The 27,876-nt window shown below is 43.1% G+C and overlaps 2 protein-coding genes across 2 annotated transcripts; both read left to right on the top strand.

Annotated features, from left to right (window-relative positions):
* Positions 1-27,798, top strand: LOC127230153 (kelch repeat and BTB domain-containing protein 6). The gene is made up of 3 exons (XM_051195332.1): positions 1-247; positions 25,695-26,846; positions 27,632-27,798. The coding sequence occupies exons 2-3, from the start codon at positions 25,790-25,792 to the stop codon at positions 27,793-27,795; spliced, it is 1,221 nt and encodes a 406-aa protein (XP_051051289.1). The 5' UTR covers positions 1-247; positions 25,695-25,789; the 3' UTR covers positions 27,796-27,798.
* Positions 254-4,625, top strand: Kbtbd7 (kelch repeat and BTB domain containing 7). The gene has a single exon (XM_051195330.1). It carries the CDS (start codon positions 335-337, stop codon positions 2,405-2,407), a length of 2,073 nt encoding a protein of 690 aa, XP_051051287.1. The 5' UTR covers positions 254-334; the 3' UTR covers positions 2,408-4,625.
* Positions 27,799-27,876: the final 78 nt, after the last annotated feature.

Here is a 27,876-nt window from a genome sequence, read left to right as displayed (position 1 = left end):
GTCATGCATCGAGGCGCGCGAAAGGCAACCTGGGAAGAGTAGTTCGTCCGGGTACCTATCGGTATCGCCAGCGCGGCAGAAGCTGTTTTCGCGGCTGGAGCCCGGGGTCGAGTAAGGGTGTGCTCGGAGGAGAAAGGGCGCGAAGGGAAACGGTGAGTCAGGCGCGGGCTACGCGATAAAGGGAGGCGGCACCGCAGCGCAGGCCCAGTTTAGTAACTGCGGCTGCGAGCCGAGTGTCCTGGGACGCCTGTGTCGGCGTCGGCGAGGGAGGCGTGAGGAGGAGCCGGGCTCCTGCAGCCGTTCTCGCCCTCGGCGCCCCGCCGCCATCTCCACCATGCAGTCCCGGGAAGACGCCCCGCGCTCTCGCCGCCTCGCCAGTCCCCGCGGCGGGAGGCGGCCCAAGAGGATCTCCAAGCCCTCGGTGTCGGCCTTCTTCACGGGCCCGGAGGAGTTAAAGGACACGGCCCACTCTGCAGCCCTGCTGGCGCAGCTCAAGTCTTTCTACGACGCGCGGCTGCTGTGCGATGTGACCATCGAGGTGGTGACGCCCGGCAGCGGGCCCGGCACGGGGCGCCTCTTCTCGTGCAACCGCAACGTGCTGGCGGCGGCGTGCCCCTACTTCAAGAGCATGTTCACGGGCGGCATGTACGAGAGCCAGCAGGCCAGCGTGACCATCCACGACGTGGATGCCGAGTCCTTCGAGGTCTTGGTCGACTACTGCTACACGGGGCGCGTGTCCCTGAGCGAGGCCAACGTGCAGCGCCTGTACGCGGCCTCAGACATGCTCCAGCTGGAGTACGTGCGCGAAGCCTGCGCTTCCTTCCTGGCCCGCAGGCTTGACCTGACCAACTGCACTGCCATCCTCAAGTTTGCCGATGCCTTTGACCATCACAAGCTGCGCTCCCAGGCCCAGTCCTTCATAGCTCACAACTTCAAGCAGCTCAGCAAGATGGGTTCCATTCGGGAAGAGACTCTGGCCGATCTGACCCTGGCGCAGCTGCTGGCCGTCCTGCGCCTGGACAGTCTGGACGTGGACAGTGAGAAGACGGTGTGTCACGTGGCCGTGCAGTGGCTGGAGGCTGCTCCCAAAGAGCGGGGCCCCAGTGCTGCGGAAGTCTTCAAGTGTGTTCGCTGGGCACATTTCCCTGCTGAAGATCAGGACTACCTGGGAGGGCTACTGACCAAGCCCATTGTGAAGAAGTACTGCCTGGACGTTATTGAAGGGGCCCTCCAGCAGCTGCGTCTTGGTGATCGGTTATTCAAGTCAGTGGCGCCCAAGCCAAACAGCAGCCAGAGCAGCGGTGGGGACAATAGCGGCAGCAGTAGTTCTGCCGTAACTGTAGCAGAAAACCCACCCCAAAGATTGGGTATGTGTGCCAAAGAGATGGTAGTCTTTTTTGGACACCCCAGAGATCCTTTTCTCTGCTATGACCCTTATTCAGGCGATATTTACACAATGCCATCTCCTCTGACCAGCTTGGCACATACTAAGACCATTACCTCCTCAGCTGTCTGTGTCTCTCCGGACCATGACATCTATCTCGCTGCCCAGCCCAGGAAAGACCTATGGGTGTATAAACCAGCCCAAAATAGTTGGCATCAACTGGCAGACCGCTTGCTGTGTCGGGAGGGCATGGATGTGGCTTATCTGAATGGGTACATTTACATTCTGGGTGGGCGAGACCCGATTACTGGAGTTAAATTGAAGGAAGTGGAATGCTACAGTGTTCAGAGGAACCAGTGGGCATTGGTGGCTCCTGTACCCCATTCCTTTTATTCCTTTGAACTAATAGTTGTTCAGAACTATCTTTACGCTGTCAACAGTAAGCGCATGCTCTGCTATGATCCTAGCCATAATATGTGGCTGAATTGTGCGTCTCTTAAACGAAGCGGCTTCCAAGAAGCCTGTGTCTTCAAAGACGAAATCTATTGTATTTGTGACATCCCAGTCATGAAGGTCTACAACCCAGCTAGAGGAGAGTGGAGGCGGATTAGTAATATCCCTTTAGACTCAGAAACCCACAACTACCAGATAGTGAATCATGACCAAAAGTTGCTGCTCATCACTTCTACCTCCCCACAATGGAAAAAGAACCGTGTGACAGTATATGAATATGATACTAGGGAAGACCAGTGGATTAATATAGGTACCATGTTAGGCCTTTTACAGTTTGACCCTGGCTTTATTTGCTTGTGTGCTCGAGTTTATCCTTCCTGTCTTGAACCTGGGCAGAGTTTCATCACAGAGGAAGATGATGCACGGAGTGAGTCTAGCACTGAGTGGGACTTAGATGGATTCAGTGAACTGGACTCTGAGTCAGGAAGTTCAAGTTCGTTTTCTGACGACGAAGTCTGGGTTCAGGTTGCACCTCAACGAAATGCACCAGATCAGCAGGGTTCTGTGTAAATATTTTGAGACAGTAAGATGTTTCTGCTGTATGTAATGTATCTTAAAATGATACCCCTTTTCGTGAAAAAGACAAAGTTGATTAGGACTGGAGATTTGGTTTAGAAAGGGTAGCAATTTGAAATATTAATACAGTATACAAAATTTATACATTTTGACCTGAAATCAACTCATTTCAATAATTTACTGTGCTAAAAGTCCATGATTGCTAAAAGTCCATGATTAAAATATACATAGTGAACCATTTAGTGGATTTTATTGTTGCTGTTAATTAGTATGTTTATATTTTGATTTTCCTAATTTAGTTCAATTTTGCCTAGTGCTACAAGATCTTGTAATTTGTTACTAGCAAAACTAGACTGAGATTGAAGGCATTAACATTTTCCTTCAGAATAATGAAAGGTTACATTTTTAAGTAAGTTTTTATTATCCTCAGTTATAAGTTTGTAAAATTTAGTGTGCTCTCCTTTCTCCAAAGAAGGAAATGTTATTACGGTTACTGAATAGTGATTTCATGTTAATAATGTGTTCAGTGGGCTTACGCAGTCACAGAAAATTTTAAAAATCAGGATCTCACTTTTCATAGAATTTCAGTTTTTACTTTAAAATTTAAGAATATGCATGTGCTAAATATGACCTATTTCTTACCTCAGAAATGAAAAAATCATAACATTCTAGTGTCACCAATTTAAGCACCCTTCTAAACCAAAAGTGAAAAAGGTAACTTGCTGTCTAAAGTCACAGTTTTGACGTTTTGTTGATTTGGAAGAACAACCTTTTCTTCACTGGACATGATTAAATAATGTAAATTTTTCTTCTCTAGTCATGCACTGTCTTAAAGTTGGTTTGCTTCCCTAAAATATTTTGGCTATATAGTTTTAGTATTCATCTTAGAGGTTTATCAGCAAAAAGTGATTTATTCTTTAATGTTTGTGAAGTAATATTGGTTTTGAAAATATGTATAAGCTAAAGGCAGTATTTTATTGAAACTAGTAGTTGTAGTGTTTATCAGCTCAATTTAAGTGCCAGCAAAGAACTTTAAACCTTCAAGCTGTGTATAGAACTGTTTTGTGTAGTATTGAAATTGTCCATTTTCCAAGTTACTGTAAATGTTCTTGATTTTTCAGCTCGAAGATATTTTTGTATTAAAAAGTTGAGAGTTAAAGAACTCAAGTGGACGGTGGGTGGCATTTGGGGCCATTAGTTAAAGTGTGTTTCTTCAATTCTCTAACAATAGTGTATATAGCCATTGAGCTATGATGTCTGTACCTAGTTTGTACCTAGTTTTTACGTGAGTTATACTCGTTTCTGTTTCAGTCACCATATGTAAAGGAAAGCCCAGAAATAGTAAACCACATAAAACTGGCATTTTGTTACGTGATAGGTGCTTACCTTTTGAAGGTTTCTTAATACATATGGTTGTCGTAATACATATACGTGACAAATGGTGTACACATACAAATGTTTTATGCTGTATAAAGTTTTCTATACTCTTTTAGAATTAATCTTCCTGAATCTTTATTCAATAACATTCAATATTCCTCTTTATTCTCTAGTGATGAAATGCTAACGTTTTTTACACTCTGGTAGAGGACAGAAGAATCTGGTCCAGGACGGGAAAGTGATTTTTTTGAATGAAAAACAATAAAAATAAAATGAGAAAAGCTATACAAAATGCCACAGATAATGTATTCATCATTTTGATTTGGCTGTGTGAAGAGTCTGTTAAACACTCAACAGTATTTCTGTTGAAGTGATTTTGCTGACTCTTACAAAGTGTAGTCAGGCTTTAGTAGTCAGGCCTGAATCTAAATTCTGTTTCATCTGTAGCAGGAATGTTGTAAGAACTGCTCTTAGAAAGCTATTTTTCCCTGTGTGGGGCCAATTTTTTCTTCCCCAGAAACTTCTGTTGATCTGTCACTTTGTAAAGTGGAAACTTGCTAATGCTCATCTCAACCAGATCATTCATCTGCACAATTAAGATCTGCAATTGATGTACAAAAGGCAGGTTCTCTAACTTGTCATTCTCATCTCTTGAGTTCTCTTGAGTTAAAGCTTAGGCTGCATATTAGTAATATCTTGGCTTACAGTCACATTTTCTTGGGAAGGATTTTGATTTAGTGAAACATTTGTGAATTAGGGAATAGATGCTATTATTTTATAGATAAATGATTTGTATGTTGATAGCTACAAATAAAGCTGGTTTTAAACCTCAGGCTTCCTGGCTATATGCTTTGTTTAGTTATTTGTTAAGTGTAAATCATTGCTTGTCCAATGACACAGCTAGTAATATTGAAATCTTTCTTGGTAAGAACTGATTCAACTCACTTTGCCAATTAGTCAGCACATCTTTTAGCAAATGCTTGGTGTGCTGTCATCTCCAGGGCTACCATGTGTAAGATTTAGAATTACATCAGTTAGCTTTTATGTCTATGGACCTATAGTTTGGAATTCTGAGAGCCTAAATTATTTCAAATGTTTTTTTAAGTGGAAACTAGACATGGTGGTAGAATAGTTCTTACCCTATCACTGGGGGGCTGCTAAGACAGGAGGATTGCAGGTTTCCTGGGCTAGCCTAAGCTATACAGTGAGACCCTGTTTCAGCCAAAAATAGGACAATAATAAAGATATATGTTTTTGCTAAGTCAGTCTTTTTTTAAAGTTGGATTTAGGATTAAAAAATTGTAATAGTAAGCCAGGCAGTGGTGGTGCATGCCTTTAATCCTAGTACTTGGGAGGCAGAGGCAGGTGGGTCTATAGCCAGCCTGGTCTACAGAGGAAGTTCCAGGAGAGGATCCAAAGGTAAAGAGAATCCCTGTCTTGGAAAGTAATATACCCTCTGTCCTTTTGGTTGAACAGCTTTTTTTCTGTTTTGGACTTAAGTCGTATTTGAGACTATGATAAGAACTTCTGAGTCATTCCCTAGGGATGCATATGTTTATCTTTTCACAGTATCAATAGTATAATGACATCTACTTCTGGGTAAGAACAATTGTGACAGTGCTAAGAACACCTCTACAAAGAATTAGCATTTTCTATAAGACACGGCTCAAATATTTGAGTAAAATGCATCATGATGTTATTCCTAAAACATAAAGAATAAGACCTTTTATTCTGACAGAAATGAAAAAATAATATCAGAACAAAGACAAAGTTGACATCTGAAATTTGAATTTAGTTATTAAACATGGTTTGAAGAGCTCAAATGAGCTAATATATATATGAAGGCTTTGGCACATAAGCAATTTATAAATAAAAAGGATTATTGTCCAAGAAGGCCATACATGTATTAGATCTTAAAGCAAAATCCAAATGTCTCATATTTCTGATGTTGTGACTGCATAATGTCTTTTTGTGTTACCAACATAAATAGTAGAAGTTCTCATAATCAGGAAAATGGGTCATTGGAAAAGGAACTTAAACAGTTAAAAAAAAAAAAAAAACCAACAAACCTATAATTTGCTATTTATTGCTGATTAAACCAGGAGCCAGTGGTTTGCCAACTGTCATTCTTCTTTGAGACAGGTTCTCGCTGTGTAGGCCTGACTTTCCTGAAATTCACTGTGTAGACCAGGTCTGGAACTCCCAGAGCTCTGCCTTCCTCTTCCTCCAGAGTACTGGGATTTATAAAGGTGTGTACCAACACACCTAGCTCTAGTACAAGTTTGTGTTGAGATGAGTGAAGAAAGCATAAAGCAATGATTTCTAAAACTAAAATTGTTTAAATTAGCTTTAGGATTTCCAATGTCCAGTTTTTCTCATCCCTAAAAACTTTAAAAAAACTTCCACATGGCTCAAGGCTTCATGTCTATATCCTGGCCATCAGAAAGAAAGGGTATGGAATAGGAATATATAAAAGTTGTTTCTATAAGGAATGCGCATACCACCTTAGGTCACATTAACATTGGTTATATCTAAATGGCATGGTTATCCATAGCTGTAAGAAAGCCTGGGAGAGGTAGTCTTTATTCAGAGTCAGTTTGTACTTAGTTCAAACTCAAAAAGTTTCTTGTGACATATTGAAACGTAACAAGTCATGTTGTGGTGGTTCATGCCTTTAATCCCAGCACTTGAGAGGCAGAGGCAGGTGAGGCAGGTGGATCTCTGTGAGCTCAAGGCCAGGCTGGTCTGCAAATTGAGTTCTGAGACAGCCAGAGGTGTTACTCAAAGAACCCTGTCTTAAAAAGTAAAAGAAAGAAAGAAAAAGGAATATAAGTAACAGTCTCTAGTCATCAGAAGAGCATTCACGACACTACTAAGACTCCTAAGACCCACATTACACTATCTCTCAGACCTTAGTGGAAAGAGGCAGGGTTTTCTCTTGCTAACAATAAGAAGCATCCTGGCTGTCTAGTAACTAATTTTATTAGCCAATTCTGGTCACTTGTAATGAAGGTAGGAAATGTTAAGGGAGATGGATAGAGGAGAGATCATTGCTTCATTCTGCCCTAGCAGGTTATACAGAAATCTATTTCCAGAGAAAGGTTCAGAAGTGCTATGTAGCAACTTCCTACTAATTGGAGCACCCCATCAGAGGAATTCCTTAAGTCTTGGCAATCTGGATGCTAGAAAGATAACTTAGTCACTAAACATTTGTTGCTTGCTCATGCAAAGACATGGGTTTGATTCCCAGTGCACAGCATAGGGTATCTGATGCCCTCCTCAGTCACCAGGTGTGCATGTGGTACACGGATATACATGCAGACAAAAGACTCTTACACATAAAATGGAAAACTCAAGTCCTGGATTGAGAGATGGCTCAGTAGTTAAGAACATTGGCTGTTCTTGTAGAGGACCTCGGCTCAGTTCACTCATGTGGCAGCTCACAACTGTCCATAACACCAATTCCAGGAGATCTGATGGCTTCTGCTGGCCTCTGCTGGCCCCTGCTGACATCTGAGGCCATGCACACTACACATGCAGGCAAAGAAGTACACAGACATACTTACAAGGCAAAACACCCATATGCATAAGTAATGTTTAAGACTGGGAAGTTATAAAGCAGTGGTTCTCAACCTATAGGTTGATATCCCTTGTGGGGTCAAACAATCTTTTTACAGGGGTCACCTAAGAAAACATTTGTTTACATTATGCATAACAGTACCCAAATTAGTTATGAAATAGTAATGGTTGGGGGGTCACCACAACATAAGAAACTATAAAAGGATTGTAGCATTAGGAAGGTTGAGAACTACTGTACTAAAGGAGGCTCCTTGAGACTTGGGAAATAACACACAAGTCTCAAGACATAGAAACTTAACCAGATTCACAAGGCCTCTCCCTTCCCAAGACTGTTTAATCAGTAAAGATGTTGAGGAAAGGAGACTGACTTGCCAGGCTGCCTGCAAATTGTGTGAAGAATGCCAGACTCCAGGATTTCAGCTTTTGTGAAATCACTCTCTTCTCTGCGGAGACGCTTAGCAGTCACCATGTGAGCTGCCAAAGGAGTTGGAGGTCCGGACCCTTCTCCGGTAAGATAAGACCACTTGGAAATACTTAGATTAATAGAAATGGGTTATTAATTGAGAGAGCTAGCCTATAAGAAGCCCAGGTCATGAGCCAACAGTTTCATAATCAATATAGTGTCTGTTTGTTTATTTGGGGCTCTCAAGGGTGACAGGACCTGCCTGGCCAAGAAAACTCATGCTTTCAAGGGGTGATAGCCACACTTATCTGTGGGTATAAGATTTAAAATGAGGCTAGGAATTTGCTGGTCTAGTAAAGTGATTACAGATTCTCTTCTAAGACGCATGACCTCCCAGGCCCTGGGAAGTTGGCTAGGTTTCCATTGTATTGAGTGGGCTTTCAGTCCTATTAGGCAAACTGCTGATTACTGCCAACATGTGAGTACCACTGACTCTACCTTTATGAATGGATTGCTATGCTTATGTTTGTGTTCCATAGGTGTCACAGCTGGTTGGGACTGTTATCTTCTTCCCTTGGCAGTTTGCACAGTTTGTTCTGGTATCATGGGAGCTAGACCACAATGAGGCTTTCAGGCTAGATCTAGCTCCAACAATTCTCAGCCTGCATCCTGTGTGAGGTATCTTCTTCAGCAATAGGAGCTCACCTTCAATCTCCAAGGACAACAGCCATAGTTGGCACTGGGGATTGTGTTAGTCTGTAGTTCTTGTGGGGAGCATTGTCACCTTTAATGGTGTATGGATGTGTATGTACACACTTACAATGTATTGCGTATGATTTTAGGTAAATATAAAGTAAATGGAGACAACTGAACACTGCAGTGATTGATGGATCATGAAGGAGCTCATCCCCAATGGATACATCTATATCACAGTTCCTGTGTCTATGGCCCAGGGATTATCACATGATAGGACAATGTCCTTCCATGTGTTGTGATTGTTTCTCTTACTGGTTGGTTGGCCGGAAGTATAGGTGGCGCTACCAGACTAGGATGGCTGGGAAGAGGAACACAGAAAGAGTCTCAAGGGAGACGCCATGTAGCCGCTGAAAGAGTAACATGCTAGAGCATTAAGGGTAAAGCCACAGCCTCATGGCAATACATAGTTTAATAGAACTGGGTTAATAACTAAGAGAGAGCTAGCCAATAAGAAGCCTGAACCATTGGCCAAACAGTTTGTAATTAATATAAGCCTCTGTGTGTTTATTTGGGACTAAACAGCTACAGGACCGGGTGGGACAGAAGAGCAGAATACTGGGAAGTTCCACCGTGAGACAGTCTCTCCTAGATGTGGCTACATAAACAAGATCCCAACAATGGCAACACCAGTGGACAAGGCAACACAGAAGGGGGCGAAATCTCCTGGGTAAGGAACTACAGACAACTGATAACTGCTGAGAGGGAGAATTAGACTTTCCCAGGGATGAGCCCCCTAATTTGTTTTCCAGTATAAAGTGGTCAGCCCTGAAACCGTATATATACAAACAGAAAGACTTAGTAGGTTTAATTTCTATACTTGTGCATGTGTGTGTGTGTGTGTGTGTGTGTGTGTGTGTGTGTGTGTGTATTACAATAATCATCAGGGAAGAAGGAGCTTCTTCAGTCTGAGAGTAGGGGGACATGGAAGGAATTGGAGGAAGGAAAAGGAAGAGGGGAAGTGATATAATTAAATTTTAATTTAAAATGTACAAAACTTTTATTTTGTGTATGAGTACTTTGCCTGTATGTATTTATGTGCATCATGTTTGTGTTTGGTGCCTTTTCAGGCCAGGAGAGGGGGTTGGGTCCCCTTGAACTAGAGCTGCAGGTGTTTGTGAGCTGCCATGTGGTTGCTGGGAATCAAATCCAGGTCCTCTGCAAGAGTAGCAAATAAATACTCTTAATTGCTGAGCATTTTTTTTTAAGTATGGACTTGACACTGTTTGATTGTATTAGAGACCCCTCTCTCTAATGTATTGACTGCGTAAATTGATAGGGCAGATTAAAGTGATGCTGGCTTTGGTGCTTTGAATGACAGATAACTCTGTCCCATTGGAGAGCATCACAGGTGTTTGAATACATGGTCCCCAGTTGGCGGTGCTGTTTGGGTAGATTTAGAAGGCGTGGTCTTGCTGGAGGAAGAATGTCACTGGGGTTGGGAGGTGGGCTTCGTGGGTTCATAACCTCATCCTCACGTCATGCTCTCCCTGCTTCATCCTTGCCTCTGAGATGTGAACTCAGCCTACTGTCTAGCCACCATGCCTGCCTGCTGTCCAGCTTCCCTTATCCCTCTGGAACCATAAGCCCAAATAAACTCTTCCTCCTGTCAGCTGCTTCTGGGCATGGTGTCATATCACAGCAACAGAAAAGTAACTAAAATTCTTTTGTTGACCAGACGGTGACATGATGTCATCCTCAGTAGATGCAGTAGTTGTGGGCTTAACGACAAGACAGGAGCAGATCTGTGAGCTGAAGTTAACCTAAACCTCTAATTGAATATTTTGACATAGGTATTAAGAGAAAGAGAGGACCAAGTTTTTTGCCCATTGTTGGTATTAAGACATAAGCCAGCACCCTGTACTCAAGAAACCCCAAACTATGCAAGAAACCCTTTTCTCTGTATTCAATCCAGAGCAGTAAGGAATTTGCAGACTGCTTTTTCCCACCAGATTGTTCATCGGCCCAGGTTTTGCATTTTCATTGACAAAGCACATTCTCTGGAACTATATCTCTGTTGCACCCTAAAGTAAAGAAAGGGAGGGAAGTATGATTTCTTCCCACTTAAAAAGGGCTGCTATGAAGCTGAAGGTACAACCCATTTGAAGTTATGCACAAAACCCTGGGTTTGATCCACTACCATGGACAAGGCATGGTGGTGCATGCCTGTAATCCCAGCTCTCAGGAGGTAGAGGTAACAGGATCAGAAGTGTAAGGTCATCCCTTAGCTTCATGGTGAGTTCAGGACCAACTTGGGATGCATCTCAGTGGAAAACTTATACCATGTTTTTAACCAGGGCATGCTGTATGTGTCGCTGCCTCCACATGTGAGTCACACATTCTCTGACTCCAAACTAACATCTCTCCAATGGAGTTTTAGCCCTTCGGAACATCCATACCCTAATCAGGAATAGTCTTTGAGAGGCAGGCTATTAACTGGGAAATTTTGTCAGTAGATGAGCAACTAACTGTGTGCCTACTCGAGGGACTCTAGTTCTAAATAGAAGGTAGACATGTTTTAATACAAATATATTCTTGTATATTTGTGTATGCATTTTACACATTGTAGGCATTATTATCATGATGATTTCAGATTTCCCCGAGATCCTTTGTAATGAACTCACATTCCATGCCACTCCAATAGTAAATTTTTAACTAACAAACCTCTGTACCTTTACTTTTTATCACAAGTAGGCATGTGCATATATTCATGAACATTCTTTTTTAAGTGTATCTTTTATTATTAAATCAAGTGTCCCAGAATAGCAGAAATCAAGCCCTATGAGTGCCTGAGTCCCCTTCCTAAATCCTTACACAATTTTCCTATCCCTTGCTTTTGCCTCAGTAAATCTACTAGCTTAGCCACATCCCAAGGTTTGCTATTGCTAGAAGGCAGAAGGGGCTGATAGACTGGGCACTTAGCAGTATCTTTTGTCCCGGCTGACTAAGTGGATCAGGCTGCCATTCAGCGAGTTCGGGAATACAGGAGTCAGACCAGATTTGGGGAAATCACTAGATGCATATGGTTTCTCCTCACATTATTTTGGCCCGCATCTGTGCCAGGCCTGTCCCTACCATCCTCAGAGGCCCCTTTCAAAAGGCTTCTTTAGAGGAAGGAGTATTCTCTTAAGCAATGGTCCTACCAAAAAAAAAAAAAAAAAAAAAAAAAGGAAGTAACTGCTTCCAGGAAGTGCTTAAGCAATGGAGGATAAGAATTGCAGATAAACCTCCTAACTTAAGAAGGTGACAATCATGACAAACTCTGAGATCCTCAAAAAACAGCTTCCCTTCCCTCACTTTTCAGGGTGTGGCCCCATAAGTCACATCACAGGAATTTATAAAGTTTTGATTCGGACAAGTGTTTGTAAGATGGAATTAAAACAACTGAGACAATGCTTTCCTTAGCCACATGCCGAACACAGGTTACCCCATGTCCTAAGGCACAGGCCTCAGTGTCCCTCTTAGGTCTGAGTAACAAAAAAGAACTCGTGTTCTGGTGTTGTATTTCCAAAATCTCTACCAGTATTATTGTTGACAATAATTATTACTATAAATAATTGCTCTTGGGCTACTAGTGCAAACCTCTAATTTTTAGGAAAATTAGTGGTCAGAGAAGTGAATTTAAAAGCACCGTGACAGCCAGCAAAATGGCTCAGCAGGCAGAAGCAGTGCATGTTAGCCTAACATGAATTCCAGCCAGGGAATCCGTGAGGGAAGAAAAGAATTGCCTCCTGGAAGTTGACCTCTGACCACGCAGTCACTGTGCCCACAGTCTCTCACATAGCAGTAGCAGTAATAGTAATCAACACTGTAATGAGGCAGTCACCCAACTTTGTAGTCTGTTGACAGCCATGATTTCAGAATCACTTTGTTACCACATGCTGAGATGTGAGCACATGGAATGCTGCGCAGTAGCAGTTGAGGGCATTCCTCAGATATATATGTGTGTGTGTGTGTGTGTGTGTGTGTGTGTGTGTATGTATGTATGTATATATATATGTGTGTATATATTCCATCATTTCCTAAATGATGGAAAACGTGTATTTGGGATGAGCAGCTGGGCTCAATTTAGATGATTCTAATTTTCTTGGCAACATGTAACTCATCATCATCAGTAAGGTAGCCAAACCCATGTCTTCTCTTGCTTGGGCCTGATCATGATGTTGCTGCCTTGGGTTACATCAGTGTTAGAGTTTGACACAGCCTGTTTGGCTTGGTGCTCATGAGCCTTGACAGCAACAATAAACACAATTTGTTGTCTTCTGTCTTCCTCATGTTGATTCAGTGATCATAGGGAACATGGGACAGTTGTCAAGCTTTTTTTGTGGGGGTGCTCCTGTGCCGTGCCTTGTCTGTGGGACGTGACTACCTTTGTGTGTGTGTGTGTGTGTGTGGACACTTTCAACACAATTGTCTTGGATTTTAAAACCTCCACTTCTGCTTTGACTTTGGGAGAGACTGAGCCTCTTTGCTTTTGGTATTATCTTGATGTAAAGACCTAAGTTGTATTTATTGCTATTGTTCTCAGGCTCTGTTCTTTCCTTTTTTAAAATTAGAGTCTCACTATGTAGACTTGGCTTACCTAGAACTCTTTATGTAAATCCAGCTAGCTTTGAACTCAGAGAGATCCACCTGCCTCTGCTTCCCAGGTGCTGGGATTAAAGGTATGTTCTACCATACCTTGGTGATTTTTTAAAGAGACTTTTTAAAGTGTGTGTGTATGTGTGCGCGCACACACATGTGGGTTTATGAGTATCAGAGCATGAAGAAGTCATCGTTTCCGAAGCGAAGGTGTCAGAGTTCCTGACAGAAGTTACAGGCACCTGTGAGTCACCATGTGGTGCTGGGAATTGAACCCAGGTTGTCTGCAAAAGCAGAAAAACAAAAGATGATATTCTTGATTACTAAATCCTAGAAATAAGCCATTAGAATAAAGATAGTCTGCTATGGTGTTGATGAAACCTCCAATACAGTAAAAACACTAATATTTTAATTACTTGGTAATCGATACTTTGGGGTAGTGAGGGGATTTGGAACTGGTGAAACCTTTAAGGAGTTAGTTCTTCAAGCCCTGCCTTTGTGAGTAGATTAATCCATTCCTATGCCTAGAAGAAGGGTTATTTGCAGAGGGGGGTCTGCTAGCAAAGCCAGTTCAGTTATCTTTTACGTGTGCCCCCTCACCTCCTGATTGTAAGGATTCAGGCATTATGCTGGCCTGCCCCTGTCATCTGGCAGAATACACTCAGGCAGTACCCTGGTCAGCCCAGGGTTTCATGATTGCATAGTCTGTACGAAGGTGCAAAGGACCCTGTAAAAGAAAGACCCACGCCCATTTATGCTCTCTTTCCACCTCTCTCTCTCTCTCTCTCTCTCTCTCTCTCTCTCTCTCTCTCTCTCTCTCTCTCTCTCTCTCTCTCTCTCTCTCTCTCTCTCTGTTCCCCTGGGGCAGACAGGACTTTTCCTGTCTCCCTCTTCTCTTCTGTCCTCTCTCTCTGTCTCTTTACCTCTTTTCTCTTTCCTCTTCCTTCTCTTTCTACTAAACCTTCTCAGTTAAGTGCTGACTGCCTGGCATGTTTGTCTATCCACCTTGGTCACCCTGCCATGGAATTCACCAAGGTCCCCCTCCCCAGGCGCTTTATCATAACAGTGATGTCACAAGTGCATCAGGACCCTATCGTTCCCACCTACAAGATGCCGCCTTGCTGGGTGCTAAGATGCCCGTGCCTTATTGCCAGATTCTCAGCTTTCAGAACAGGGAGCAAAATGAATCTAAGTTCTTTTTGTAAATTACATGCCGGTAATACTCAGTTACTGCCCCACTCTCGGGGCAGTCAAAGACAAACTGGGAGACACTTGGGGAATCGAAGGGCAAGGGAGGAGAAGGACAGCAAGTCCATATTCTGATCAAGCTGTCAAACTTCATTTTCTCAGGGGAGGCTTAGATAGGACCCTGCACAGGATGTGAGGGGGGTTTGCAAGTGGGCAGGATGACAGGTCCAGTAGAAGGAATGCCCTGAACTTATCTTTAACGGGCTGTAAAACTAACAGGAGGAATATCCTGAGCTATTCTTTAACTGGCTGTAAAGCTGCAACAAGAAGACTATCCTAAGCTATTCTTTAACTGGTTGTAAAGCTACAACAGGAAAACTACCCTAAGCTATTCTTTAACTGGTTGTAAAACCAAAACCTGTGTCTAGGAATGCTCTGCTGAAAATTCTGCTTACTTCTTAAGAGGCAGTGATTTTCTATCTCAGAGGCCTGAGGTAGTGAGGATGGTGATGGTCCCCAATAAGTTACAACATAAAATAGGCTGAAATGTGGACACAGAAGTCAGAAGGGAGGGAACATGAAAATAATGCCCTAAACTTCTGAAACTGTAAGCCCAACCAATTAAATGTTTTCCTTGATAAGAGTTACTGTGGCCCTCTTCATGGCAATAGGAACCCTAACTAAGAAGCTGCTACCAGGGACTGGACTATTGCTGTGAAAGGGCAGACCATGTTTTTATTTGGAGGAATTTGGACTTTGGGTTAGGAAAGTAGTGGGATGCTTTAAGCACTGCTTAATGGAGCAAACTAGTAGAAACATGGAAGACAGTGATGCTAAGAGTTAGCTGAACTGTTGGGGGCTGGATCAAGTGGTATCAAAGGAGAAGAATAGTAACATGTTGCTTAGAAATCTTGTGTGTGTTCGCGCGCGTGCGTGTGATATTTTAGTGAATGTGGCTACTTTCTGCTCTTGTCCTCTTGTCCATAACGTTTGCCTGAAGCTAAAGTGAAGTCTTGGCAGAAATCTCAAAACAGCCTAGTATAGACTCTGTTGTGTTAACTAGTGTTAACTCTAATGAAGATTTGCAATGGAAAAGAGCAAGCTGAGCAAGGAAAAATATTTGAGGGGAAAAGGAATACCAGGAAGTGGAATGGAACTAAATTCTATGGTCAAGGAGATAAACAGATAGTGGTGACTTTAGGGTGAGATCCCCCCAGATAAGTTTCCAACCTGTGAAAAGTAATTAAAGAACAATGTAAGAGCCAGGTGTGGTGGAGCGCTGGCGGAAGCTGTGTTTGCAGGGCTGCAATAGGAGCCAGCCGAGCAGCCCCGGGTTCTTACCTGAGTGGGGGGAGGGGAAGTGGATGAGGGAAAGGCTAGCTGAAAGAGTTAAGAGTCAGAGACACAGGATAGCTGTCAGGAGGGCAGATTCAGTCCACACCGAGCGCGCCTCTAGTTTATTCATACACCATCTTATGTATTCAACCAACCGTGGGGACAAAAGGCAGGAGACTTTTATTATCATGTATAAGGGGCAAAGAGTCATTATTTCCCTTAATCCTTCAGGTACTCCATAGTCTCAGTCAAAGTGAGAGTGAACTCACCTGGGCCCAAATTGTTATTTAGATAGGAGACATTCACCACCAAGGCCTGGACATCATGCAGGGGTTAAGCTAATGTTTTAAGGACAACAGGAGTAATTTGAGCTCTCTGAACTCCTGGCAAGATGGAATGGAAAATTTAATCCTGGGAAAGCAGAGCCTGGCAGATTTTAAAGCTAACCTGGTCTACAGAGCAAGTTCTAGGACAAGCAAGCTGAGGCAATGAAGGGAGACAAGGAAAACAGAAGGCTGGTAAAGATGCAATTGAATGAGGGGGACATGTTCCAGCCCCAGCAAGCAGCAGGAGAACGTGGTAGCTTCAGCCACGTGGTTCTGGAGTTAAGGGTAGAAGAAAGGGGTATGGAAATTTTCCTCTATGACTAAGGAAAGCCTCTGAAGCCAGGCATGTGTCAGAGGTGTCCCTGAATGGAGGCCCATTGAAGCCATTGTGTGAAACTGTGAAGTTGAAGCCTGGATTGCCTTGGAGACCCAAGATGTTGAAGATACCAGAGTCAAGAGATATCTACCGAAGAGAGCTAATAACAGTAGAGCCAGCCCAAGAGACAGGAGTGTGTTGCGGTCAACAAAGATGACGGGAGTTGGAGATCTGAAGAATGTTTGACATCAGACTTTGGTCCAGTATTTCTTCAGTATGCTGCTTTCTCTATGTTTTGAAATAATGTTTATACTGTACCATTATGTGTTGTAACTATGTGATATTTTTTTTATTTTGACTTTATAAGGGATTACAGATAAGAGATTGTATGAATCTCAGAAGAGAATTTGGACTTTTAAACATTGTTGAGACTGTGATAGGCTATGGCACTTTTGATGTTGGACTAAATGCAGTTTGCATTATGATATTGTTACAAGCTTGTGGGGGACAGGGAGTGGAATGTGGTACCTTTAAAGTACCTTTCAAGGCAGGCTGTATGACACACATGTGACTGTGTGTACTGAAGTAAGCAGGCCATCTCTGCTTATCCAGCAACAAGACACATCGTCTTCTTGCCTAGGTCAGGCGTCTGTGGAATGCTGAAATTATTTTTTTGTTTATTATCTGTCCCCTAGGCTACAACATGCTTCATCAGGGGAGGGACCACAGTGGTGTTTTTTCACCAGTCCTTAGACCAGCTGTTCTCAACCTGTGGGTCATGACCCCTTTCACAGGGATAGCCCAAGACCATCTGAAAACTCATATTTATTTACATTAGGATTCATAACAGTAGCAGAATTCCAGTTATGAAGAAGCAATGGAAATAATTTTATGGCTGGGGGTCACCACTACATGACGAACTGTACTGAAGGGCTGCGGCTTTAGGATGGTGGGAGCCACTGCCCTAGACGATGCCAAGCACAGAGCCAGGGCTCGTGAGAGATGAAATGTGTGCTGCTCTTTTAGATTCATAGAACAAATACCCAAATTTAAAGCTCATGTAATTCACTGAGTTCTTCAGAGCTGAAGGAAAACAATTATGCCTTTTTTTTTTTTTTTCTGGTTTGGGTTGTCATAGAAACCCACCAGCCTCTAGAGCTACAAGTTAATTCTAATGTATTCATTTTCCCAGAAGACCAGGCAGCAGTACTTTCAAACCTGAAATAATGATGCCATTATAATCACATTTCTCGAACCATGGAGGGACACCGAGAGGTTTTCTTCTTATGAAGATGACAGAGAGTTAGGCTCAAATCTCTTCAGACCATTAAGTGCTTAGGAAAATAAAACACAGCACTGAGCTGCACAACTGCACTCCTAGATTCTCTGTGTATTCTCACGTCCTCACCGAGTTCCAGAGCCTCCCACAGGCAGTTGTGGTTCCTACGGCTTTGCTGCCCAGGCTGTCAGGGGAAGGTTAACTGTTAGCAGGGAATCTGAAGAGCTCTGATGTTGCCTCTGATCTCCTCTGCTCTTCCTACCCATTGCTTAAAATCCATGATTAACAAGTCTTTCCAGCCTCCCCCAAACTGAGATTTTCCTCTGAAAAGGGCTGACAGAACCTATTTCCTCAACCCTTCCTGCCTTCCACAGCCTCACATTGAAGGGATTAGAACCGAGGAAAGCTTCATTAAATGGGATTAGTCACTGTGGCAAACTTTATTAATTCAACAAAACAAGGTTTATCTGGATCACCCAAGCAGCCATGGGTTTAGTTTTTAAATATTTGTCTAATTTTCATGTATGTGTATGTGTGTGTGTGTGCGTGGTGATGTACACTTGCCAGGCACACGTGGTTTTGTCCTCCATGTGGTCTGTGGCAGGACCTCTGTTGTGGCCATCGTGTGCCCATTGCTTCAGGCTAGCTAGCCTGGGAGCTCCTGGAGGTTCCCTGGTCTTTATACCTCCCCTCTCACTGTCCCAGGAATGCTGGGATTACAGACATGCACCGGTTAGTTTCGCTTTCTAGATGGATTCTGGGGATCTGAATTCAGGTTATCAGTCTTGGGAGGCAAGCACTTTTACACTATTACCCAGTGAGCCTTTTCCTTGAACCAGATGTGTTTGTTTTTTTAGATTTGTTTATTATTTTGAGAAAAGATGTCTGCCCTGGAAGTCACTATGTAGTCATGTAGGCCGGCCTTGAAATCACTGAGATTTATTTGCCTTTGCATCCTGGGTGCTAGGATTAAAGATGTGTGCCAAACTTTTGTTGTTTGTTTTTATTTTTTGAAAGGGGTTCTCTGGGTAACAGCCCTGTCTGTCCTGGAACTCACTTTGTAGACCTGGCTGGCCTCAAACTCACAGAGATCCACTTGCCTCTGCCTCCCAAGTGCTGGGACTAAAGTCATGTGCCATCAGTGCCCAGCCAACATTCACATTTTAAAAATTAGATTAATGGCCAGCCTGGTCTACAGAGCTAGTTCTAGGACAGACTCCAAAGCAAAACAGAGAAACAGAACAATCAAAAAACAAACAAAAAGAGTGAATGCTGTTAGGGCAGCAGAGTGAAATCTAAGGAAAGGCAGTGTAGAAAATGTGTGACTCACACATTTAATCCCAGCAATCTGGAGGCAGAGGCAGGCAGCTCTCTGTGAGTTCCAGGCACCTGTGCAAGAAGAAGAAGAGAAGAGGATGAGGAGAAGAAAGAAAATCCTGTCAGGTTCATAGATAGAACCTATTTCAAAACCAAATAAACGAGCAAAAATCCTGTTGTGTTACAGTTTTAGTGTTTCTACTGCTATGAAGAAACATTATGACTGTGGAAACTCTTATAAAGGAAAACATTTAATTGGGTGGCTTATGGTTTCAGAGGTTTTAGTCCATTATCAGCATGGTGGGACATGGTAGCGTACAGGTAAACATGGTGCTGGAGAAGAGGCTGAGAGTTCTACATCTTGACTCATAGGCAACAGGAAGTGAACTGAGACACTGGGTATAGCTTGAGCATAGGAGACCTCAAAACCTGCCATCACAGTGTCACACTTCCTCCAAGAAGGCCACACCTAGTACACCAAAGCAGGACATCCTAGTAGTGCCACTCCTTATGAGTTTCTGGGGATCCATTACATTCAAACTATCACAGTGACAAAAGCAAATCTTGAGGAAAAGGGTCTACTTTGTCCCAGAAGGGTACAGTGTATCCTGGCAGCAAAGTCTTGGCACATGCCCTCAGCAGTTAGAGAGCAAAGAAGGATGCTTTCCAGTGCTTTCTCCTCTTTACAGTCCAGGATTCCACTTGAGAGCCGTGTCACCCACAGTGAGTGAATGGGTCTTAACACCTCAATTAACCTAATCAAGAAGATTCTGTAGTCATGTCCAAAGTCCCGTCTCCTGTTGACCTTAGATTTTATCAAATTAACAATTGCAATTCACGGTCACAACTGCACCCCAAACACTTCATTTAAATCATGACTTTCCACACTTGCCCCAGCCTCAAGTTTTGGTGTTACAGTTTTCCTCCAGCCTGGTCCCAGCGTCGAGTCAGTCCCAAAATAACACACAAAGACATTGTATTAATTATGAAACTGTTGACTGGTTACTAGCATTTCTTATTGGCTAGCTCTGTCTTAAATATTAACCCATAATCACTAATATATGTATTTCTGCATGGACGTATCTTACCGAGAATGCCAGACCTGTGCCCTCTCTTCCTGAGATCACACCACGACTCCTCTACATTTCCCAGAATCTTCCAAGATAGGTGGATCCTAGTTCTACCCTATCTTACTTTCCTATTTGCCAACAGGAATTTATTCATTAACCAATAAGAGAAAGAAACTTCTGGATGACATCTCCCGTCATCTCCTCTTTTCTGTCTAAAATAAAAACAAGGATTTAAATTTTAACATAGTAAAACATATAACAAAACTGTTATCAAAAAAGGACTATAGTTAATAATATTTAGTCATTAACATTATCAGGAATTAAAGAAAATATTTTATCATCTATCCTATCTTTGTGAGTCTAAAGTCTTATATGTAACTTATCTTTAATCCTAACTAAGGAAAACTATAACCATAACAATCTGTCTTCAATTCCATCAAAGACCACAGAAGGATACTATATAAACTCTAGAAATGACAGCGACAACTCACTGCCTGGTCAGTCACCTGAAGTTCTTCTATAATGTTCCATCTTCGGCCCATAGGCCATAGTGGGTCTGGCAGACTCCTCAGCAAAACAGGAAACTTTAAACTGTTCTCTATGTAGCACTGTAGTTGCTGAGCAAATATTAACAAAATTACTTAGACCTGGCTTTCTCTCACACCACAAATATAAACTTAATGGCTTTTAAACATGAATGAAAGATACAAATAAATGGACACATAAATTGAAACTATCTTAGGGCTCTTATAAAATTCCTGGAAGTTCAAGTCTATTATTTTGTATGCATAAGAAAAGAATAACAATGAAAAATAGACATCATTTTTAAAATATACTTTTGGGCCAGGAATGGTGGTACATATCTTTAATCTCAGCACTTGCAAGACAGAGACAGGTAGATATCTATGAGTTGGTGTATGTGTGTGTATGTGTGTGCAAGTATGTATTTACACACATATGTGTGTGTGTGTGTGTGTGTATATATATATATATATATATATTTTTTTTTTTTTTTTAAATTTGAAATGAGTAAGGGCCATAGGACTAATAATTTATAGATAGTCAACAACAATGAAAGGGACTTATAAAAAGTTACTCCTAACCAGGAATAAAAAGTTATTCCTATTTAGATTCTCTTAGAACCTCTCTTACTCAGTTATACATAAAATAAAATGAATATATCTAATAAAAAATTTTAAAGTAATACTAACTCTTTTGTGAGGTGTCATGGCAGGCAGGGAACATTGAAGAGGTGAGATTGAAAACTTGATTGAGGCTGATTTCATCAACTTTGATTAAACTTTGGGAGTCTGATGCCAGGTAATTTGTTGTCAGCCTATGTAAACATAGTATAATTTGGAAAAAGTTTCTTGGTTCATAATCCCCTGTGCAAAAAAAAAGCACAAGTGTATTGAAACTTAGCTCAAAGTACATGTCATTTCTGTCGAGAATATGGTTTCTGGAGATAGACTACCTGTACTAGATTAAGGGCCTAAGGAAGGATGTGACCTGATCTCAGTCATAGAGATAGTGTAGAAGTCATGGGGCTGTTAGCCATCTCTGGTCCTGGTTGTAGAAGCTTGGGGCAAGCCCCTGGCTATACAGATGATGTAAGGGTCATTTAGATTACTAGATATCTCTGGTCCTGGCTGTGGGAACTTGAATATGTCCTGGCCCAAAAGATAACAAAGATCACCTCCAATTCCCAGATTTCTGGATGGAAGAACAGGTTTTTACATCATTTCCATTGAAAAGACAATCCTGCATGCTTAACATTCCTGGTTTCCCTGGTGATTTGTGGATACAAAGACCTTCACACTCCCAACTGGTGGAAGTCATCATGCAAGATAATGTGGAGAGTCTGCAGCAGAAGAACACTACATGAAAGGAGGAGTGCTCTGATTCAAGACGGTGAAAATTGGTCAGGTTCTGCATAACGATGTTTCTCCCAGTCACTGGCAGGCCATGAAGAGCTATTCTACTGTGAAGTCTACTACTTGATGTTTGCACAATGACAATACTGTCTAATGATGTGCTTCTCAGAATGTAAAGTGCTTACCATGAATGAGGCCAGCCTGGAGCTGGAGTTACGGGCTGTTGTGAGCTGACCTACAATGGCTGCTGGGAACTAAAATCAGGTCACCTGCAAATGAGCCATCTCCTCAATGCCAACATTAAATCTCTTCATTTGTGTTAGCATGCAAGGTTAGCTGTGTTACATTTCTGAGGCATCTTAAGAGACAGACAGGTAGAAAATGAAAGGAAAGAAAGAAAGGAAGAAAGAAAGAAAGAGAGAGAGAGAGGAGCGTCTGATATTAGGTGGGACTATGTTTATTTATAGCAAGGGGACACATTCTCATCTACATGGATAGATGAACGGTATCTATAGAAAAAAGATGGCTATGACCCTTCATAGAGGTGGAAATGACTACCACACATACATTACAGTCCCTACTTTCCAAAGTTGCTTTGCCTGGCCACAAGAGAAGCTAGGAAGTGTAGTATTTCAGTCAGAAACTACCAGATTGAGAGCTATATGTTTAGTCACATGATCTTATTTAAGTTCAGGTAGGTTGTTAAAAATCTGTAAGATTGTATTTTTCTGAAAATTCCCCCATTAAAGTTCACATTAACACTTTGGTGAAATTTTGGTGATGTTGAAGTAAGAGTTACAAACTGTTTGATGGTGATAAACTTATCAGTTGTCTTTAGAATAGAAGCTTAGACAAGAGGATTGTACAGTTTCACAACCTGGGATACAGAGTGACAACTCTGTTTCAAATCACTAGAACTTGTAACTCTCTGTGTAGTTAGACTGTAGGCTGTTTTTGAATGTGAGATATTCCTGCCCCTGCCTGCTGAGAATGAGTTTGCTTGCAAGGGCCATTAATAAAAGTTGAAGCACCACAAAATAGAAATTGTGAGCCTATAGGAAAATAAAATGTTTGAGTCTCCAGAGTTCCCTCTCGAGTTGGTAATTTCTATTTATTTTTTAATATTTTATTTTTGTGTGCACTCACCTAGCACAGCATGACTTTCTGTTCTCTTCATCTACCATGTGAGTGTAGAATTCAGATCTTCAGACTTGCCCAGCAAGTGCTTTACTTACTGATCCATTTCAATGGCCCAGGGCAGTTCATTTTGAAACTTGATAGGGAAGGAAGGAAGGAAGGAAGGAAGGAAGGAAGGAAGGAAGGAAGGAAGGAAAGGAAGGAAGGAAAGAAAAGAGAAGCAGCCAGGTTGGGGGCGATAGTGAATTACAATGGGAGTGGAAGACAGTAGGATCCCATGGGAAGTAGGGGTGACTTCAAAGGTCTGAAATGCATGGGGTAAATAAAGGCTTAGTGCATTACTCATACCTAGGTCACCTCCGATGGCAGCAACTTCACAGAAGCAAACAGGGGAAACACTAACACCTGGATCTAAAAGTAAGACACCCAACAAACTCCTGATTTCCACAGGTGTGTGTGTGTGTGTGTGTGTGTGTGTGTGTGTGTGTGTGTGTGTGATTGTCCCTAGAACAAGTCTTTCTGGTATGTACAAAAGGAAAGGGCTACTGAAAAATTAGAGCCCGTAGAAGCTCCAGAGGATTTCAGACTTTGAAATGTAGATAATGGACACAGAATTCAGGGGACTGCAGGTAGCTTCCTTAGAGATGGCAACTGTGAGAGAGGCAATAGTGACAATCCTCTCCATCCATTTTCATCAAGAGCAACTATGTCTTGGTTCCAACTCCTGATGGAATTTAGTCAGATCTTCAAGAGAGATAAATCATGATCTAGATAATTCTCAAGACAATAGCAGCAAAAACAGTTTGGTGGTTGGACTGATGGTGTAGTTCATAATGGGGCACTTTTGTAGCCTGCTGTAGATTCTGGCTTCTGCCTCCAACACAGGAACGAGAGGCAGTGGTCATCACCGTTTGATGGAGAGAGGAATAAAAAAGGTAGAACATAAGGATTTTTGTCAGTAAAGCCACTTTGTATGACACTGTAATAGTGGATACACTTCATGAATTCGTCAAAACCTGTAGGTTGGTTCAATACAGAGTGAACTTGTATATAAACTATAGACTTCAATGATAATGCATCAATAGTCATTAATCATTTCTAAAAATCTTGTACTAATTGCAGGGCTTTAAGAGTTGTTAATAGGTGAAACTCTGAGAAATGGGTATTGGGAGTTTCCTGCACTTCCTGCTCAGTTTTCCTACAAACTTAAAACTGTTTTAAAAATAAAATCCATTCAAATGAACAAACCAAGCCAGAAACATTTTTGAGGAAACTAGAAGGTGTTTTTTCTGTAAATTAATATTAAACCAGTGTTTCTTCATTCTTAATAAAATACTGGAAGAAAAACTAAAACTCTTGGGGGCTGGAGAGATGGCTGCTCTTCCAGAGGTCTCGAGTTAAATTCCCAAATGGCAGCTCACAACCATCTTTAGTGGAATCTGATTACTCTTCTGACATAAAGTTGTACATGCAGATAGAGTACTCATATTCATTAGGTATAATCAATAAATATTAAAAACAAAAACAAAAACAAAAACAAAAAACTCCCTGGCCTTTTTTGTTTTGTTTTTCTCTGTGTAGCTCTGGTTGTCCTGGAACTCATTCTGTAGATCAGGCTGGCCTTGAACTCACAGAAATGCTCCTGCCCCTGCCTCCTAAGTGCTGGAATTAAAGGCATGTGCCACCACCGACCTGCTCTCTGGCTTTTTATATTCCAAAAATTGCATACTCCATTAATCATTTTGTAAAACCAACCATTAAGCGTTCTATATGCAATTCAATGTAGTTCATTTAATTGTCATTCAATTTTATCAAATACTATTATTAATTGTGGTAGAATATTATTTTAAGGTGTGTGACTTTTGTTTATGCTGCATTTTTTTTTTTTTTTTAAACTCTGTAAAGCTCTGGTTGTTTGCCTGTCTGAAACACCTGATGGTCTAATAAAGAGTTGAAGGCTGGCCAATAGCGAGGCAGGAGCAAGAATAGGCGGGGCTGGCAGGCAGACGTAAAAATACAAGGAAAAAGGATGAAAAGGAGCAGCAAGGAGAGAACAAGGAGAGGAGGGCCTGGGGGGGGGGAGGGGCAGCCACCCAGTCATCCATGGAGTAAGAAAGAAAAGTACTGAAGAAAGATGAACTCCCGGAGGGAAAAGGTAGATGGGTCAATTTAAGATAAAAGCAAGCTAGAAACAAGCCAAGCTAAGGCTGGACACTCATAAACAAGAATAAGCCTCTGTTTGTGATTTACCTGGGGGTTGGGTGGCTGCCCCCAAAAAGAGCCCCAAAGTCTGAAGAGTAAAAAACATTACACACAACAACTGATGTTTTACAGAAGAAAAACAAAAGACATATTAGAACCGAGGGATAAAGGAGCATCCCAAACTGTAAGTTCTGAACCCTAAAATACCTCCCCCAATACTGTCACATTCTGGTGCAGCAAGAAAACAATGAGAAGCCAAGGCTAGCGACGTTAGATGGACTACAACTCCCAACATGCAAGGCGGCTGCAGGCTTCCAGTTTCCTCCCTAGAACCTGAAAACTCCCATCATGCCTCGTGGCGCGAAAAACAACCTGTAAATTACCCTGGTGTCTGCTTCCATCCTCGGCTTGGTTCGGCCGCATTTGCAGCGCATCCTGCTCTTCTGCGGGGGATGCTGTCCGCTGGCTACGCCACAGAGGGAGGCGGCACCGCGGCGCGAGACCGAGTTAAGTAAGACGCATGCTGCAGTCTGTCCTGGGACGCCGCTGTGTCTGTGTCGGCGTCGGCGAGGGAGGCGTGAGGAGGAGCCGGGCTCCTGCAGCCGTTCTCGCCCTCGGCGCCCCGCCGCCATCTCCACCATGCAGTCCCGGGAAGACGCCCCGCGCTCTCGCCGCCTCGCCAGTCCCCGCGGCGGGAGGCGGCCCAAGAGGATCTCCAAGCCCTCGGTGTCGGCCTTCTTCACGGGCCCGGAGGAGTTAAAGGACACGGCCCACTCTGCAGCCCTGCTGGCCCAGCTCAAGTCTTTCTACGACGCGCGGCTGCTGTGCGATGTGACCATCGAGGTGGTGACGCCCGGCAGCGGGCCCGGCACGGGGCGCCTCTTCTCGTGCAACCGCAACGTGCTGGCGGCGGCGTGCCCCTACTTCAAGAGCATGTTCACGGGCGGCATGTACGAGAGCCAGCAGGCCAGCGTGACCATCCACGACGTGGATGCCGAGTCCTTCGAGGTCTTGGTCGACTACTGCTACACGGGGCGCGTGTCCCTGAGCGAGGCCAACGTGCAGCGCCTGTACGCGGCCTCAGACATGCTCCAGCTGGAGTACGTGCGCGAAGCCTGCGCTTCCTTCCTGGCCCGCAGGCTTGACCTGACCAACTGCACTGCCATCCTCAAGTTTGCCGATGCCTTTGACCATCACAAGCTGCGCTCCCAGGCCCAGTCCTTCATAGCTCACAACTTCAAGCAGCTCAGCAAGATGGGTTCCATTCGGGAAGAGACGCTGGCCGATCTGACCCTGGCGCAGCTGCTGGCCGTCCTGCGCCTGGACAGTCTGAACGTGGACAGTGAGAAGACGGTGTGTCACGTGGCCGTGCAGTGGCTGGAGGCTGCTCCCAAAGAGAGGGGCCCCAGTGCTGCGGAAGTCTTCAAGTGTGTTCGCTGGGCACATTTCCCTGCTGAAGATCAGGACTACCTGGGAGGGCTACTGACCAAGCCCATTGTGGAGAAGTACTGCCTGGACGTTATTGAAGGGGCCCTCCAGCAGCTGCGTCTTGGTGATGGATTGCAAAAGTCTGTGGTGCCGGTGACAAGCAACAGCAGCAGTAGCAGTAGCTGCTGCTGCAATAGTAATAGCAGCAATAATAAGAGCACCAGCAGCACTGCCTTCCCTGTAGAAGAAAATCCGCCCCATAGATTAAGTATGTGTGCAAAGAGAATAGTAATCTTTGGACACTACAAGCATCCCTTTCTCTGCAGTGACCCTTACTCTGGGGAAATTTGCAAAGTGCCTTCAACTGTGACTTGCCTTGCCTACGATAGAATTGTCACTACCTTAGATGTCTGTGTCTCTCCAGACCATGACATCTATCTCGCTGCCCAGCCCAGGAAAGACCTATGGGTGTATAAACCAACCCAAAATAGTTGGCATCAACTGGTAGACCGCTTGCTGTGTCGGGAGGGCATGGATGTGGCTTCTCTGAATGGGTACATTTACACTCTGGGTAGCTGAGACAGATTGCTGCAGCTAAATTAATGGAAGGAAAATGCTACAGTTTTCAGAGGAACCAGTGGGCATTAGTGGCTCAGCGTCTGCATTCCTTTATATCCTTTGACCCAATGGTTTGCTCTCAACTGTACACAATTGTTCTGTTACAATCTAAGCCCCTAATAAGTGGCTGAAGTGTCTTTCTCTGCAGCTCAGTGACTTTTGGGAAGCCTGTGTCTTCACTGATGAGATCTCTTGTATTTGTGACATCCCAGTCATGAAGAAGTATAATTAATCCATTTAGTGCAGAATGGAGACAAATTAATACTCCTTTGATGTAGAGACATAACCAAAAATTGTTGCTTATCATGTAGCCCACAGTGGAAAAGAATAGGGTGACTGTGTGTGACTGAGAGAGGAGGAAGACCAGTAGATTAATGTAGGTACAACATTAGGCCTCTTAAAGTTTGACCCGATTTTTTCTTTCTTTTGCCTCAGCTGGTGTTTATCCTTTCTGCCTTGAAGCTGGTCAGAATTTCCTGGCTGAAGAAGAAGCAATACCTAGACAATCTAGCATCAGTTGGGACTTAGGTGGCTTGGGTGAGCGGGACTGTCACTCAGGAAGTTCAAGTTCTCTTTATGACGAAGATTTTGGGTTGTAGGTAACATATTAATGAAATTCACAAGACCAGCAATGTGTGGTGTTTACACTGCTGTGGAACTTTTCAAGCACTTCCCAAGAG

Source organism: Phodopus roborovskii, unplaced genomic scaffold, assembly GCF_943737965.1.
Source record: "Phodopus roborovskii unplaced genomic scaffold, PHOROB, whole genome shotgun sequence".
Classification (NCBI taxonomy): domain Eukaryota; kingdom Metazoa; phylum Chordata; class Mammalia; order Rodentia; family Cricetidae; genus Phodopus; species Phodopus roborovskii.
Note: the sequence above shows the minus strand (reverse complement) of the source record. Positions and strands in the feature narration are given on the sequence as shown.

Coding starts and splice junctions, on each gene's coding strand:
- Kbtbd7 (XM_051195330.1), top strand. CDS start 335: ATGCAGTCCCGGGAAGACGCCCCGCGCTCTCGCCGCCTCGCCAGTCCC.
- LOC127230153 (XM_051195332.1), top strand. CDS start 25,790: ATGCAGTCCCGGGAAGACGCCCCGCGCTCTCGCCGCCTCGCCAGTCCC. Junction 26,847..27,631: donor AAATCCGCCCCATAGATTAA/GTATGTGTGCAA, acceptor CTTTTGCCTCAG/CTGGTGTTTATCCTTTCTGC.